Source organism: Oncorhynchus mykiss, chromosome Y (assembly GCF_013265735.2).
Source record: "Oncorhynchus mykiss isolate Arlee chromosome Y, USDA_OmykA_1.1, whole genome shotgun sequence".
NCBI classification, from domain to species: Eukaryota; Metazoa; Chordata; class Actinopteri; order Salmoniformes; family Salmonidae; genus Oncorhynchus; species Oncorhynchus mykiss.
Genome location: NC_048593.1, coordinates 46922948 through 46938907, shown reverse-complemented (window position 1 = coordinate 46938907; position 15960 = coordinate 46922948). Strand labels below are relative to the sequence as shown.

The 15960-nt window shown below is 48.9% G+C and overlaps 1 protein-coding gene across 2 annotated transcripts in view; it reads left to right on the top strand.

Annotated features, from left to right (window-relative positions):
* Positions 1–3947: 3947 nt before the first annotated feature.
* ddx52 (DEAD (Asp-Glu-Ala-Asp) box polypeptide 52) overlaps positions 3948–15960 on the top strand; it is a 43992-nt gene continuing 31979 nt past the window's right edge. Inside the window, exons 1-5 of one of the 2 annotated variants that reach the window (XM_036967923.1) lie at positions 3948–4100; positions 4491–4692; positions 6151–6275; positions 6372–6557; positions 9260–9403. In XM_036967923.1, coding sequence (XP_036823818.1) covers positions 4014–4100; positions 4491–4692; positions 6151–6275; positions 6372–6557; positions 9260–9403 — 744 coding nt within the window. In that variant the 5' untranslated portion in view covers positions 3948–4013. Of the gene's footprint in view, positions 4101–4490; positions 4693–6147; positions 6276–6371; positions 6558–9259; positions 9404–15960 lie in introns of both variants that reach the window. The other variant, XM_036967922.1, reaches the window with a different exon arrangement.

Here is a 15960-nt window from a genome sequence, read left to right as displayed (position 1 = left end):
TGGGAGAGGCCGGGGTGAGGTGACGGTGGGAGAGGCCGGGGTGAGAAGGTGATGAAGCGGACTTCATGAGCTGTAACCGAAAAACAACCGGCTTTTGGAGAGTTTGAGCTGAAGGAGAAAGTGGTGGAACAAGTATGATTAGCATCGTTAAGTATCAGGTTAGCTGGATCGGTTTCTCCGTTAGATAACTTATCCAGAGAAATGTTGAGCAACATTAGCCAACTTAACTGATCAAATCATTTAGTTTATGGTGTGAAAAATTAGCTGGCTGATTGTCAGGCGGTTAACGTTACAACATCAGGTGAGCCAACGTTAGTAACCTAACCAAATTTGCAATAGTATTAACTTGTAACGTTATACGACTCCGTGCCTTTCCTCAAGTTATAACGCGTTAGGTGCTTACTGGACCCTGGCAATCTGTGTGAAATGTGAACTAATGTTTTGGATTATTTTCAGAATGAGAGAATTAGGTGAAAATGAGGTGTTGTTTGTTAAACCTTTAAGTGTAGCTGGAGCTGGGCCTGTCTTAAACTGGATGCCAGTATAGAGGTGAAAGACCACACACTTTCCCTCTACTTCAATACAGTGGTATAAAGGGCTATGCCAGGTGACTACCTGCCTGAAAGAGATCAATTATACCAACAACGGGTCTCATGCTCTGCTGGCACATTGTACAACAGATGTCCACAGGCAGAACGTGTACAATGTAAATATGTTCAGTGTAGCCCCAAAGATATTGCTTTTGTTGTGTTGAATTTGACAGTAATACGTGAGTGAGGGGGGGTTATTACATTTCTTTCTCAGTGAACTTTATTTTTGCTCACATGTAGCCTTGTGCACTGGGTTTGTGTCTATAATGGCCATATTCTATTTCTACTTTTAAGATGTTTTTCCCCAAGTGTAATATTTAGGTGTGTGTGTGTGGTCACAAGCATTCTATTATAAAGGCTGTCATGGTAACTGAAATATTAGTGTATTGTTTTTTTCTGAAGACTTGAGTGTCATTTGCAGTAAAGTCAAGGCAACAAATGACATTGGATTTCTTTCTTAAATTGTTTTTAGCTGTGAGTTAGTGTCACATTAACCACTTATTTTACACACAGACTGATCATGTAGATTCTGTTTAATGGTTATGAATGCAGTCAGTATTTGGTGGTGTTCCCCTGCTCAGATGTTGCATCAACCAATGGTGGCATGCTACGGCATTGGCTGTTACGTGGTTAGCTGATAGGTAAAATACCGATCCAGACGTTGTAAGATCTGTCGGGCGTCTGCAATGTCTGAGCTCTGGAACGCACCTATTACGTTATACAGGACAGCGTAGTGACAAATTCAATAAGATTTGCAAGTATGCAACATTTGAGAATAAATCATTATTATTGATAGGAGGGGACTTGAACATTACTATAGATAATTCAACTGATAGATGGCCCCCAGGTAGTCCAACCAATCAGAATTTGGGTTTAATACTTTTTATGGAAAAGTTTGATCTTACTGATATATGGAGAGAGGTTTCTGACCGAAAGATCATTCACTTGGAGTAATAAAACAGGTTCCAGACAATCCAGAATATATTTTTGTCTTACATCCAAACTGTCAGATTTCAGCGGAAGGCTCTCCCAACAGTGCATGATGGAGGTCCCTGATCTCTCAGTCCCTTCTAGTTTTTTCCGCAGCTCTGTGGATTTTGATGACCAAAGGAAGGATGCCTGGAGCTCGATCAGCTGCATTTCAAAGTCCTCAATCACCATCCACTGAAACACAGACAGATCCAAGTCACTGTCCTCAAAGTTGTCTGGCTTGATCAAAAAATAAAACATTGGGTCATGTTGCTTGAAATCTGACAGAGAACTCTGACTTCAATTCCCCCATGTACACTCCGATAACGTCAGCACTGACCATGTGTGGAGTTGACATCCCTTTGAGTTGCTTGGAAGTAGCGGAACGTTCCACCTTGAATATCCTGCGAGTATACTTTTTTTTTTAGCTTGGCAACGAATGCCTTCCATGCATGTATCAGTTCCAGGACTGTTTCCCCTGCACCCTGAAGATGCAGGTTGAGCACGTTGAGGTGTCCTGTTATGTCAGTGAGAAATATCAGTTTTATAAGCCAACCCCAAGCTATGGGTCATTTTGGCCCTTTTCAGCCAGAAAGGCTAAAACTGTATCCAAACACTCCACGAACCGTTCCAGAACCTTCCTTCAACTTAACCCACCTAACACTGCAGTGAAGAGGTAAGTCTTTGGATTTGTTCCATCTCTTCCAGCAGTGACAAACTGTCTGTGTGTCGAAGATGAGCGAACAACAAGGAAATTCACTTTTATTTACAGTAGCATCACGTTACCATTTTTAACTACAGTAGCATCACGTTACCATTTTAACTACAGTAGCATCACGGTACCTTTTTAACTACAGTAGTATCACGGTACCTTTTTAACTACAGTAGCATCACGGTACCTTTTTAACTACAGTAGCATCACGGTACCATTTTTAACTACTGTAGCATCACGGTACCTTTTTAACTACAGTAGCATCACGGTACCTTTTTAACTACAGTAGCATCACGGTACCTTTTTAACTACAGTAGCATCACGGTACCTTTTTAACTACAGTAGCATCACGGTACCTTTTTAACTACAGTAGCATCACGGTACCTTTTTAACTACAGTAGCATCACGGTACCTTTTTAACTACAGTAGCATCACGGTACCTTTTTAACCACAGTAGCATCACGGTACCATTTTTAACCACAGTAGCATCACGGTACCATTTTAACTACAGTAGCATCACGGTACCTTTTTAACCACAGTAGCATCACGTTACCATTTTTAACTATAGTAGCATCACGGTACCATTTTAACCACAGTAGCATCACGGTACCATTTTAACCACAGTAGCATCACGGTACCTTTTTAACCACAGTAGCATCACGGTACCTAAATTTGAATTTTAAATATTTGAACACATATCCGTGCCTTGGGGGATATCTTCGTGGGCTATACTCAGCCTTGTCTCCGGTGTCCTCTATGAATTAAGTACTCTTCCTCTCCCTCCCCTTCCGGAGGTGCTGAGCCCTGAGCCATGCCTCAGGACTACTTGGCCTGTCCCCAGTCCACCTAATCGTGCTGCTGCTCCAGTTTCAACTGTTCTGCCTGCGGCTATGGAACCCTGACCTGTTCACCGGACGTGCTACCTTGTCCCAGACCTGCTGTTTTTTGATGATCTACTGCACCTGCTGTCTCTAACTCTTAATTATCAGCTATGAAAAGCCAACTGACATTTACTCCTGAGGTGCTGACCTGTTGCACCATCTACAACCACTGTGATTATTATTATTATTTGACCCTGCTGGTCATCTATGAACGTTTGAACATCTTGGCCATGTTCTGTTATAATCTCCACCTGGCACAGCCAGAAGAGGACTGGCCACCCATCATAGCCTGGTTCCTCTCTAGGTTTCTTCCTAGGTTTTGGCCTTTCTAGGGAGTTTTTCCTAGCCACCGTGCTTCTACACCTGCATTTGCTTGCTGTTTGGGGTTTTAGGCTGGGTTTCTGTACAGCACTTTGTGACATCGGCTGATGTAAAAAGGGTCTTTATAAATACATTTCATTTATTGAGTAAATTGTAAAACATTTAAACTAAATCATTATTAGGTATTCTGTCTCCATGACACTAGCTGAATGTTTTCTCTCAACTCCTGTCAACTCCTGTCTCGTTAATTAGAGAGGATCTGTAGAGGACGTAAACACATCACAGTGTTGTTCAATAATAGTAACGTCCTCACTACAAATACTGCCGTTTGAGACATGGAAAATACCAAACGTAACCATGCAAACGAAATACTTTGGTTTCCATATTCCACTGATGAGACAATGGCGACACCATGTGGACACATGAGGTACAACCACACAAACATATCCAGGCTTTATAATCAATCGACGAATCACCGGTTGGTTTAACTACACTGGGATCGAGTCGTCATGCCTTTTTTCTCGTCTCCACGCTGTTTCAATGGACGCCTTCGACTTGTTTCGTAAACTCGGAGCCGGAGCGAAATTTGATTTCAAGAGGTTTGGTAAAGATGCCGAACGATTTAAGGTAATGAGGATGATGTCCAATATTTCTCTATTCGTGTTGAGCGAGTAGTATTTGAACGCTGCAAAGATTTGGGCGGTTCGTTAGCGTGTCTGCCCTCGATCTGTAGAGACACAGTCTAGCTAAGTTAGCTAGTTTCAGGTTTAAAATGAATACATCTCAAACTCAATGTTTCGTTTATTCTCATAAATTGAAGTCCCGGATGATATTATCTATGTAACTTTCGATTGTTTTGGTTAACTAACATTATTCTGAACGTTTGTAGTGAGATGTATCAGGACATATATCACATTAGGATTTAGCGGTCTGGGGTATTGCTAGTAGCTGTCTTCGTAGTATACTCTTGTCATTAACAATAGTTATATTTATTTATGGTACGTGTGTGCGTTCCAGGTGGTGAGATCTCAAGAGAAAGATGTATCTGACCACTATGGGATCGACTTTTTCGGGACCGGAACAACCCACGGCAACCAGGAGCAGAGAGCGGAGGAGAAGCAAGACGAGGAGGGAGAGGTAGATGCTGCTGCAGGGAAAAGGAAACGACAGGATGAGGAGAAGACGGCAAAGAAGGAAAAGAAAGATACTCAGGCTGAAGGTAGAATTTGGAGGCTTGTGTTCTACAGTGCGGTGAAAAAGTATTTGCCCCTTTCTCATTCTCTATTTTTGATACCGAATGTTAAAAAGTATTCAACCAAAACCTAATATTAGATAAAGATAACCTGTGTTTACAAATTGCAAAAAAGTGTACTTATTCAATTAACAAAGTTATGTAACACCCAATGCCCCTGTGTGTAAAAGTAATTGTCCGCTTACACTCAATAACTGATTGTGCCACCTTTAGCTGCAGTGACTCCAACCAACCACTTACTGTAGTTGATCAGTCCACCTTTAGCTGCAGTGACTCCAACCAACCACTTACTGTAGTTGATCAGTCCACCTTTAGCTGCAGTGACTCCAACCAACCACTTACTGTAGTTGATCAGTCCACCTTTAGCTGCAGTGACTCCAACCAAACACTTACTGTAGTTGATCAGTCCACCTTTAGCTGCAGTGACTCCAACCAACCACTTACTGTAGTTGATCAGTCCACCTTTAGCTGCAGTGACTCCAACCAACCACTTACTGTAGTTGATCAGTCCACCTTTAGCTGCAGTGACTCAACCAAACACTTACTGTAGTTGATCAGTCCACCTTTAGCTGCAGTGACTCCAACCAAACACTTACTGTAGTTGATCAGTCCACCTTTAGCTGCAGTGACTCCAACCAACCACTTACTGTAGTTGATCAGTCCACCTTTAGCTGCAGTGACTCCAACCAACCACTTACTGTAGTTGATCAGTCCACCTTTAGCTGCAGTGACTCCAACCAAACACTTACTGTAGTTGATCAGTCCACCTTTAGCTGCAGTGACTCCAACCAACCACTTACTGTAGTTGATCAGTCCACCTTTAGCTGCAGTGACTCCAACCAACCACTTACTGTAGTTGATCAGTCCACCTTTAGCTGCAGTGACTCCAACCAACCACTTACTGTAGTTGATCAGTCCACCTTTAGCTGCAGTGACTCCAACCAACCACTTACTGTAGTTGATCAGTCCACCTTTAGCTGCAGTGACTCCAACCAACCACTTACTGTAGTTGATCAGTCCACCTTTAGCTGCAAAGACTCCAACCAACCACTTACTGTAGTTGATCAGTCCACCTTTAACTGCAAAGACTCCAACCAAACACTTCCTGTAGTTGATAAGTCTCTCACATCGATGTGGAGGAATTTTGGCCCACTCTTCCATGCAGAAATGCTTTAACTCAGTGACATTTTGGGGTTTTCAAGCTTGAAATGCTCGTTTCAAGTCCTGCCACAACATCTCCATTGGGATTAGGTCTGGACTTTGACTTGGCCATTTCCAAAACTTCATGTGTTGCTTTTTGGGCATCTTTCCACATCGGTGTGTATGTGTGTTCTGTGTGTTTCAACTGGAGCAGCTTATTGTTGTTTAAAATGACCCATGAATTAATTCAGCATTCTGATGGTCCCTGTCGTTTTGTTGTAGTAGCGTGTGAGGAGACCGAGGGCATCCTGTGGACCTCCTCTGCAGACAGGAAGTCTAAAGGCTTGAAGGAGGGGAGGGACAGAGACAAGACATCCATGAAGAGACTCCAACACCTCCACCAAGAGAAGGTACACACACACACACACCACACACACACACACACACACACACACACAGCTCTTCGCTCTGTCTACCTGTTGAATCTCATCTCTGTGTGTTGTCAGGTGAACCGTGTCCGCATGCAGCATCGTATCAACGTGCATGGCTGTGACGTGCCTGACCCAGTGTGCACCTTCTCCGAGCTGCAGTCCGAGTACGACCTGAACCCACGCGTCCTCCAGAACCTGTCCGCAGCTGGACTCACCATACCCACGCCCATCCAGATGCAGGCTATACCCCTGATGATGCATGTGAGTATGCAGAGATGGATGAGTGTATGGATATATAGAATGGAACACAGACTGATAAGTGTGTGGATATATAGAATGGAACACAGACTGATGAGGGTGGATATATAGAATGGAACACAGACTGATGAGTGTATGGATATATAGAATGGAACACAGACTGATGAGTGTGTGGATATATAGAATGGAACACAGACTGATGAGTGTGTGGATATATAGAATGGAACACAGACTGATGAGTGTGTGGATATATAGAATGGAACACAGACTGATGAGTGTGTGGATATATAGAATGGAACACAGAGACTGATGAGTGTATGGATATATAGAATGGAACACAGACTGATGAGTGTGTGGATATATAGAATGGAACACAGACTGATGAGTGTATGGATATATAGAATGGAACACAAACTGATGAGTGTGTGGATATATAGAATGGAACACAGACTGATGAGTGGATGGATATATAGAATGGAACCCAAACTGATGAGTGTATGGATATATAGAATGGAACACAGACTGATGAGTGTATGGATATATAGAATGGAACACAGACTGATGAGTGTGTGGATATATAGAATGGAACACAGACTGAGGGTGGATATATAGAATGGAACACAGACTGATAAGTGTGTGGATATATAGAATGGAACACAGACTGATGAGTGTGTGGATATATAGAATGGAACACAGACTGATGAGTGTGTGGATATATAGAATGGAACACAGACTGATGAGTGGATGGATATATAGAATGGAACACAGACTGATGAGTGGATGGATATATAGAATGGAACACAGACTGATGAGTGGATGGATATATAGAATTGAACACAGACTGATGAGTGGATGGATATATAGAATGGAACACAGACTGATGAGTGTGTGGATATATAGAATGGAACACAGACTGATGAGTGTGTGGATATATAGAATGGAACACAAACTGATGAGTGTGTGGATATATAGAATGGAACACAGACTGATGAGTGGATGGATATATAGAATGGAACCCAAACTGATGAGTGTATGGATATATAGAATGGAACACAGACTGATGAGTGTATGGATATATAGAATGGAACACAGACTGATGAGTGTGTGGATATATAGAATGGAACACAGACTGATGAGTGTATGGATATATAGAATGGAACACAAACTGATGAGTGTGTGGATATATAGAATGGAACACAGACTGATGAGTGGATGGATATATAGAATGGAACCCAAACTGATGAGTGTATGGATATATAGAATGGAACACAGACTGATGAGTGTATGGATATATAGAATGGAACACAGACTGATGAGTGTGTGGATATATAGAATGGAACACAGACTGAGGGTGGATATATAGAATGGAACACAGACTGATAAGTGTGTGGATATATAGAATGGAACACAGACTGATGAGTGTGTGGATATATAGAATGGAACACAGACTGATGAGTGGATGGATATATAGAATGGAACACAGACTGATGAGTGGATGGATATATAGAATTGAACACAGACTGATGAGTGGATGGATATATAGAATGGAACACAGACTGATGAGTGTGTGGATATATAGAATGGAACACAGACTGATGAGTGTGTGGATATATAGAATGGAACACAGACTGATAAGTGTGTGGATATATAGAATGGAACACAGACTGATGAGTGTGTGGATATATAGAATGGAACACAGACTGATGAGTGGATGGATATATAGAATGGAACCCAAACTGATGAGTGTATGGATATATAGAATGGAACACAGACTGATGAGTGTATGGATATATAGAATGGAACACAGACTGATGAGTGTGTGGATATATAGAATGGAACACAGACTGATGAGTGTATGGATATATAGAATGGAACACAAACTGATGAGTGTGTGGATATATAGAATGGAACACAGACTGATGAGTGGATGGATATATAGAATGGAACCCAAACTGATGAGTGTATGGATATATAGAATGGAACACAGACTGATGAGTGTATGGATATATAGAATGGAACACAGACTGATGAGTGTGTGGATATATAGAATGGAACACAGACTGAGGGTGGATATATAGAATGGAACACAGACTGATGAGTGTGTGGATATATAGAATGGAACACAGACTGATGAGTGTGTGGATATATAGAATGGAACACAGACTGATGAGTGGATGGATATATAGAATGGAACACAGACTGATGAGTGGATGGATATATAGAATGGAACACAGACTGATGAGTGGATGGATATATAGAATTGAACACAGACTGATGAGTGGATGGATATATAGAATGGAACACAGACTGATGAGTGTGTGGATATATAGAATGGAACACAGACTGATGAGTGTGTGGATATATAGAATGGAACACAGACTGATAAGTGTGTGGATATATAGAATGGAACACAGACTGATGAGTGTGTGGATATATAGAATGGAACACAGACTGATGAGTGTATGGATATATAGAATGGAACACAGACTGATGAGTGTATGGATATATAGAATGGAACACAGACTGATGAGTGTATGGATATATAGAATGGAACACAGACTGATGAGTGTGTGGATATATAGAATGGAACACAGACTGATGAGTGTGTGGATATATAGAATGGAACACAGACTGAGTGTATGGATAAATAGAATGGAACCCTAAATAATATAGTTGTATGCATCTCTCTCTCACCCCTCTCCCAGGGTCGTGAGTTGTTGGCGTGTGCTCCCACAGGTTCGGGGAAGACTCTAGCGTTCTGTCTCCCTCTCCTGACACACCTGAAACAGCCTGCTAACCTCGGCATCAGAGCTCTGGTCATCTCTCCCACCAGGGAACTGGCCAGCCAGGTACACACACATATAGAACCGTTTGGTCGTCATGCCTCATTAACAAATCCATGTTTGGTGGCCGTTGTGCCCTTGGGGTGAGTATAATAATAATTTCCTGCTCTCAATCGCCCGTGCTCCTCTCACCAGGCTCTCAGATATCGCAATTCTTATTAGCCAATGCCGACACTTGATCGGGTCCTTGTCACAGGCATTGCAGCTTGGAAGTAGGTTTCACGTGAAGACGGACTCACCGGGGGAGGCCACACACGTCCTCATTGAATTCCGAGGCGCGTATTGAAGATGATAGAACTGTCCACATTTTACTTTTCGTCAGCCGACAAGATGAGTAACGAACACTGTCGATCTGCTATCCATACAGAGTACAACAGTTGACCTCGTCTATTGGTCAGCTTGTCCTTCTGTGTGAGAAATAACATATTGCAAACATAGTCAAGGAGAGTTGTGGTAACGATAGACCCCAAACTAATACAACCACTATATATCAAATAACTTTTAAAAGCAATGAGATTCATGTAGCATGACATTTAGCTTAAGCACAGCGATGTGCACACGGCAGTAGGCTATAAACGCAAATATTATACAATTCAATTACCGGAAAACACCGCTCTCAAAAGTGCACTGCAAATGCCAGCGGTTTCATTTGACAAGAGATGAAAATATCCTTCGCCAATGTAGAAAGACGGAAGATCTGAAGATGCAACAACAAGCATGGGTTGTTGCTGTGGGTTGTTGCTGTGGGTTGTTGCTGTGGGTTGTTGCTGTGGGTTGTTGCTGTGGGTTGTTGCTGTGGGTTGTTGCTGTGGGTTGTTGCTGTGGGTTGTTGCTGTGGGTTGTTGCTGTGGGTTGTTGCTGTGGGTTGTTACTATGGGTTGTTGCTGTGGGTTGTTGCTGTGGGTTGTTAATATGTGTTGTTGCTATGGGTTGTTGCTGTGGGTTGTTAATATGTGCTGTTGCTGTGGGTTGTTGCTGTGGGTTGTTAATATGTGTAGTATTGTGTCTTTGGCTGCTGGACAATTATAGAACATGAGAAATACTGGTTCTGGCCCCTCTATCGGGAACAACGGGCTCTGACCTCCCTCTCTATCGGCACAACGGGCTCTGGCCTCTCTCTATCGGGAACAACGGGCTCTGACCTCCCTCTCTATCGGCACAACGGGCTCTGGCCTCTCTCTATCGGGAACAACGGGCTCTGGCCTCTCTCTCTATCGGGAACAACGGGCTCTGGCCTCTCTCTCTATCGGGAACAACGGGCTCTGGCCTCTCTCTCTATCGGGAACAACGGGCTCTGGCCTCTCTCTCTATCGGGAACAACGGGCTCTGGCCTCTCTCTCTATCGGGAACAACGGGCTCTGGCCTCTCTCTCTATCGGGAACAACGGGCTCTGGCCTCTCTCTCTATCGGGAACAACGGGCTCTGGCCTCCCTCTCTATCGGCACAACGGGCTCTGGCCTCTCTATCGGCACAACGGGCTCTGGCCTCTCTCTCTATCGGCACAACGGGCTCTGGCCTCTCTCTCTATCGGCACAACGGGCTCTGGCCTCTCTCTCTATCGGCACAACGGGCTCTGGCCTCTCTCTCTATCGGCACAACGGGCTCTGGCCTCTCTCTCTATCGGCACAACGGGCTCTAGCCTCTCTCTCTATCGGCACAACGGGCTCTGGCCTCTCTCTATCGGCACAACGGGCTCTGGCCTCTCTCTCTATCGGCACAACGGGCTCTGGCCTCTCTCTCTATCGGCACAACGGGCTCTGGCCTCTCTCTCTATCGGCACAACGGGCTCTGGCCTCTCTCTCTATCGGCACAACGGGCTCTGGCCTCTCTCTCTATCGGCACAACGGGCTCTGGCCTCTCTCTCTATCGGCACAACGGGCTCTGGCCTCTCTCTCTATCGGCACAACGGGCTCTGGCCTCTCTCTCTATCGGCACAACGGGCTCTGGCCTCTCTCTCTATCGGCACAACGGGCTCTGGCCTCTCTCTCTATCGGCACAACGGGCTCTGGCCTCTCTCTCTATCGGCACAACGGGCTCTGGCCTCTCTCTCTATCGGCACAACGGGCTCTGGCCTCTCTCTCTATCGGCACAACGGGCTCTGGCCTCTCTCTCTATCGGCACAACGGGCTCTGGCCTCTCTCTCTATCGGCACAACGGGCTCTGGCCTCTCTCTCTATCGGCACAACGGGCTCTGGCCTCTCTCTCTATCGGCACAACGGGCTCTGGCCTCTCTCTCTATCGGCACAACGGGCTCTGGCCTCTCTCTCTATCGGCACAACGGGCTCTGGCCTCTCTCTCTATCGGCACAACGGGCTCTGGCCTCTCTCTCTATCGGCACAACGGGCTCTGGCCTCTCTCTCTATCGGCACAACGGGCTCTGGCCTCTCTCTCTATCGGCACAACGGGCTCTGGCCTCTCTCTCTATCGGCACAACGGGCTCTGGCCTCTCTCTCTATCGGCACAACGGGCTCTGGCCTCTCTCTCTATCGGCACAACGGGCTCTGGCCTCTCTCTCTATCGGCACAACGGGCTCTGGCCTCTCTCTCTATCGGCACAACGGGCTCTGGCCTCTCTCTCTATCGGCACAACGGGCTCTGGCCTCTCTCTCTATCGGCACAACGGGCTCTGGCCTCTCTCTCTATCGGCACAACGGGCTCTGGCCTCTCTCTCTATCGGCACAACGGGCTCTGGCCTCTCTCTCTATCGGCACAACGGGCTCTGGCCTCTCTCTCTATCGGCACAACGGGCTCTGGCCTCTCTCTCTATCGGCACAACGGGCTCTGGCCTCTCTCTCTATCGGCACAACGGGCTCTGGCCTCTCTCTCTATCGGCACAACGGGCTCTGGCCTCTCTCTCTATCGGCACAACGGGCTCTGGCCTCTCTCTCTATCGGCACAACGGGCTCTGGCCTCTCTCTCTATCGGCACAACGGGCTCTGGCCTCTCTCTCTATCGGCACAACGGGCTCTGGCCTCTCTCTCTATCGGCACAACGGGCTCTGGCCTCTCTCTCTATCGGCACAACGGGCTCTGGCCTCTCTCTCTATCGGCACAACGGGCTCTGGCCTCTCTCTCTATCGGCACAACGGGCTCTGGCCTCTCTCTCTATCGGCACAACGGGCTCTGGCCTCTCTCTCTATCGGCACAACGGGCTCTGGCCTCTCTCTCTATCGGCACAACGGGCTCTGGCCTCTCTCTATCGGCACAACGGGCTCTGGCCTCTCTCTCTATCGGCACAACGGGCTCTGGCCTCTCTCTCTATCGGCACAACGGGCTCTGGCCTCTCTCTATCGGCACAACGGGCTCTGGCCTCTCTCTCTATCGGCACAACGGGCTCTGGCCTCTCTCTCTATCGGCACAACGGGCTCTGGCCTCTATCGGCACAACGGGCTCTGGCCTCTATCGGCACAACGGGCTCTGGCCTCTATCGGCACAACGGGCTCTGGCCTCTATCGGCACAACGGGCTCTGGCCTCTCTCTCTATCGGCACAACGGGCTCTGGCCTCTCTCTCTATCGGCACAACGGGCTCTGGCCTCTCTCTATCGGCACAACGGGCTCTGGCCTCTCTCTATCGGCACAACGGGCTCTGGCCTCTCTCTATCGGCACAACGGGCTCTGGCCTCTCTCTATCGGCACAACGGGCTCTGGCCTCTCTCTATCGGCACAACGGGCTCTGGCCTCTCTCTATCGGCACAACGGGCTCTGGCCTCTCTATCGGCACAACGGGCTCTGGCCTCTCTCTATCGGCACAACGGGCTCTGGCCTCTCTCTATCGGCACAACGGGCTCTGGCCTCTCTCTATCGGCACAACGGGCTCTGGCCTCTCTCTATCGGCACAACGGGCTCTGGCCTCTCTCTATCGGCACAACGGGCTCTGGCCTCTCTCTATCGGCACAACGGGCTCTGGCCTCTCTCTCTATCGGCACAACGGGCTCTGGCCTCTATCGGCACAACGGGCTCTGGCCTCTATCGGCACAACGGGCTCTGGCCTCTCTCTATCTGCACAACGGGCTCTGGCCTCTCTCTATCGGGAACAACGGGCTCTGACCTCCCTCTATCGGGAACAACAGGCACAACGGGCTCTGACCTCCCTCTCTATCGGGAACAACGGACTCTGGCCTCCCTCTCTATCGGGAACAACGGGCACAACGGACTCTGGCCTCCCTCTCTATCGGGAACAACGGACTCTGGCCTCCCTCTCTATCGGGAACAACGGGCACAACGGACTCTGACCTCCCTCTCTATCGGGAACAACGGGCACAACGGACTCTGGCCTCCCTCTCTATCGGGAACAACGGGCTCTGGCCTCTCTCTATCGGCACAACGGGCTCTGGCCTCTCTCTATCGGCACAACGGGCTCTGGCCTCTCTCTATCGGCACAACGGGCTCTGGTCTCTCTCTATCGGCACAACGGGCTCTGGCCTCTCTCTATCGGCACAACGGGCTCTGGCCTCTCTCTATCGGCACAACGGGCTCTGGCCTCTCTCTATCGGCACAACGGGCTCTGGCCTCTCTCTATCGGCACAACGGGCTCTGGCCTCTCTCTATCGGCACAACGGGCTCTGGCCTCTCTCTATCGGCACAACGGGCTCTGGCCTCTCTCTATCGGCACAACGGGCTCTGGCCTCTCTCTATCGGCACCAACGGGCTCTGGCCTCTCTCTATCGGCACAACGGGCTCTGGCCTCTCTATCGGCACAACGGGCTCTGGCCTCTCTCTATCGGCACAACGGGCTCTGGCCTCTCTCTATCGGCACAACGGGCTCTGGCCTCTCTCTCTATCGGCACAACGGGCTCTGGCCTCTATCGGCACAACGGGCTCTGGCCTCTCTCTATCGGCACAACGGGCTCTGGCCTCTCTCTATCGGCACAACGGGCTCTGGCCTCTCTCTATCGGCACAACGGGCTCTGGCCTCTCTCTATCGGCACAACGGGCTCTGGCCTCTCTCTCTATCGGCACAACGGGCTCTGGCCTCTCTCTCTATCGGCACAACGGGCTCTGGCCTCTCTCTCTATCGGCACAACGGGCTCTGGCCTCTCTCTCTATCGGCACAACGGGCTCTGGCCTCTATCGGCACAACGGGCTCTGGCCTCTATCGGCACAACGGGCTCTGGCCTCTCTCTCTATCGGCACAACGGGCTCTGGCCTCTCTCTCTATCGGCACAACGGGCTCTGGCCTCTCTCTCTATCGGCACAACGGGCTCTGGCCTCTCTCTATCGGCACAACGGGCTCTGGCCTCTCTCTATCGGCACAACGGGCTCTGGCCTCTCTCTATCGGCACAACGGGCTCTGGCCTCTCTCTATCGGCACAACGGGCTCTGGACTCTCTCTATCGGCACAACGGGCTCTGGCCTCTCTCTCTATCGGCACAACGGGCTCTGGCCTCTCTCTCTATCGGCACAACGGGCTCTGGCCTCTATCGGCACAACGGGCTCTGGCCTCTATCGGCACAACGGGCTCTGGCCTCTCTCTATCGGGAACAACGGGCTCTGACCTCCCTCTATCGGGAACAACAGGCACAACGGGCTCTGACCTCCCTCTCTATCGGGAACAACGGACTCTGGCCTCCCTCTCTATCGGGAACAACGGGCACAACGGACTCTGGCCTCCCTCTCTATCGGGAACAACGGACTCTGGCCTCCCTCTCTATCGGGAACAACGGGCACAACGGACTCTGACCTCCCTCTCTATCGGGAACAACGGGCACAACGGACTCTGGCCTCCCTCTCTATCGGGAACAACGGGCTCTGGCCTCTCTCTATCGGCACAACGGGCTCTGGCCTCTCTCTATCGGCACAACGGGCTCTGGCCTCTCTCTATCGGCACAACGGGCTCTGGTCTCTCTCTATCGGCACAACGGGCTCTGGCCTCTCTCTATCGGCACAACGGGCTCTGGCCTCTCTCTATCGGCACAACGGGCTCTGGCCTCTCTCTATCGGCACAACGGGCTCTGGCCTCTCTCTATCGGCACAACGGGCTCTGGCCTCTCTCTATCGGCACAACGGGCTCTGGCCTCTCTCTATCGGCACCAACGGGCTCTGGCCTCTCTCTATCGGCACAACGGGCTCTGGCCTCTCTATCGGCACAACGGGCTCTGGCCTCTCTCTATCGGCACAACGGGCTCTGGCCTCTCTCTATCGGCACAACGGGCTCTGGCCTCTCTCTATCGGCACAACGGGCTCTGGCCTCTCTCTATCGGCACAACGGGCTCTGGCCTCTCTCTATCGGCACAACGGGCTCTGGCCTCTCTCTATCGGCACAACGGGCTCTGGCCTCTCTCTATCGCACAACGGGCTCTGGCCTCTCTCTATCGGCACAACGGGCTCTGGCCTCTCTCTATCGGCACAACGGGCTCTGGCCTCTCTCTATCGGCACAACGGGCTCTGGCCTCTCTATCGGCACAACGGGCTCTGGCCTCTCTCTATCGGCACAACGGGCTCTGGCCTCTCTCTATCGGCACAACGGGCTCTGGCCTCTCTCTATCGGCACAACGGGCTCTGGCCTCTCTCTATCGGCACAACGGGCTCTGGCCTCTCTCCATCGGCACAACGGGCTCTGGCCTC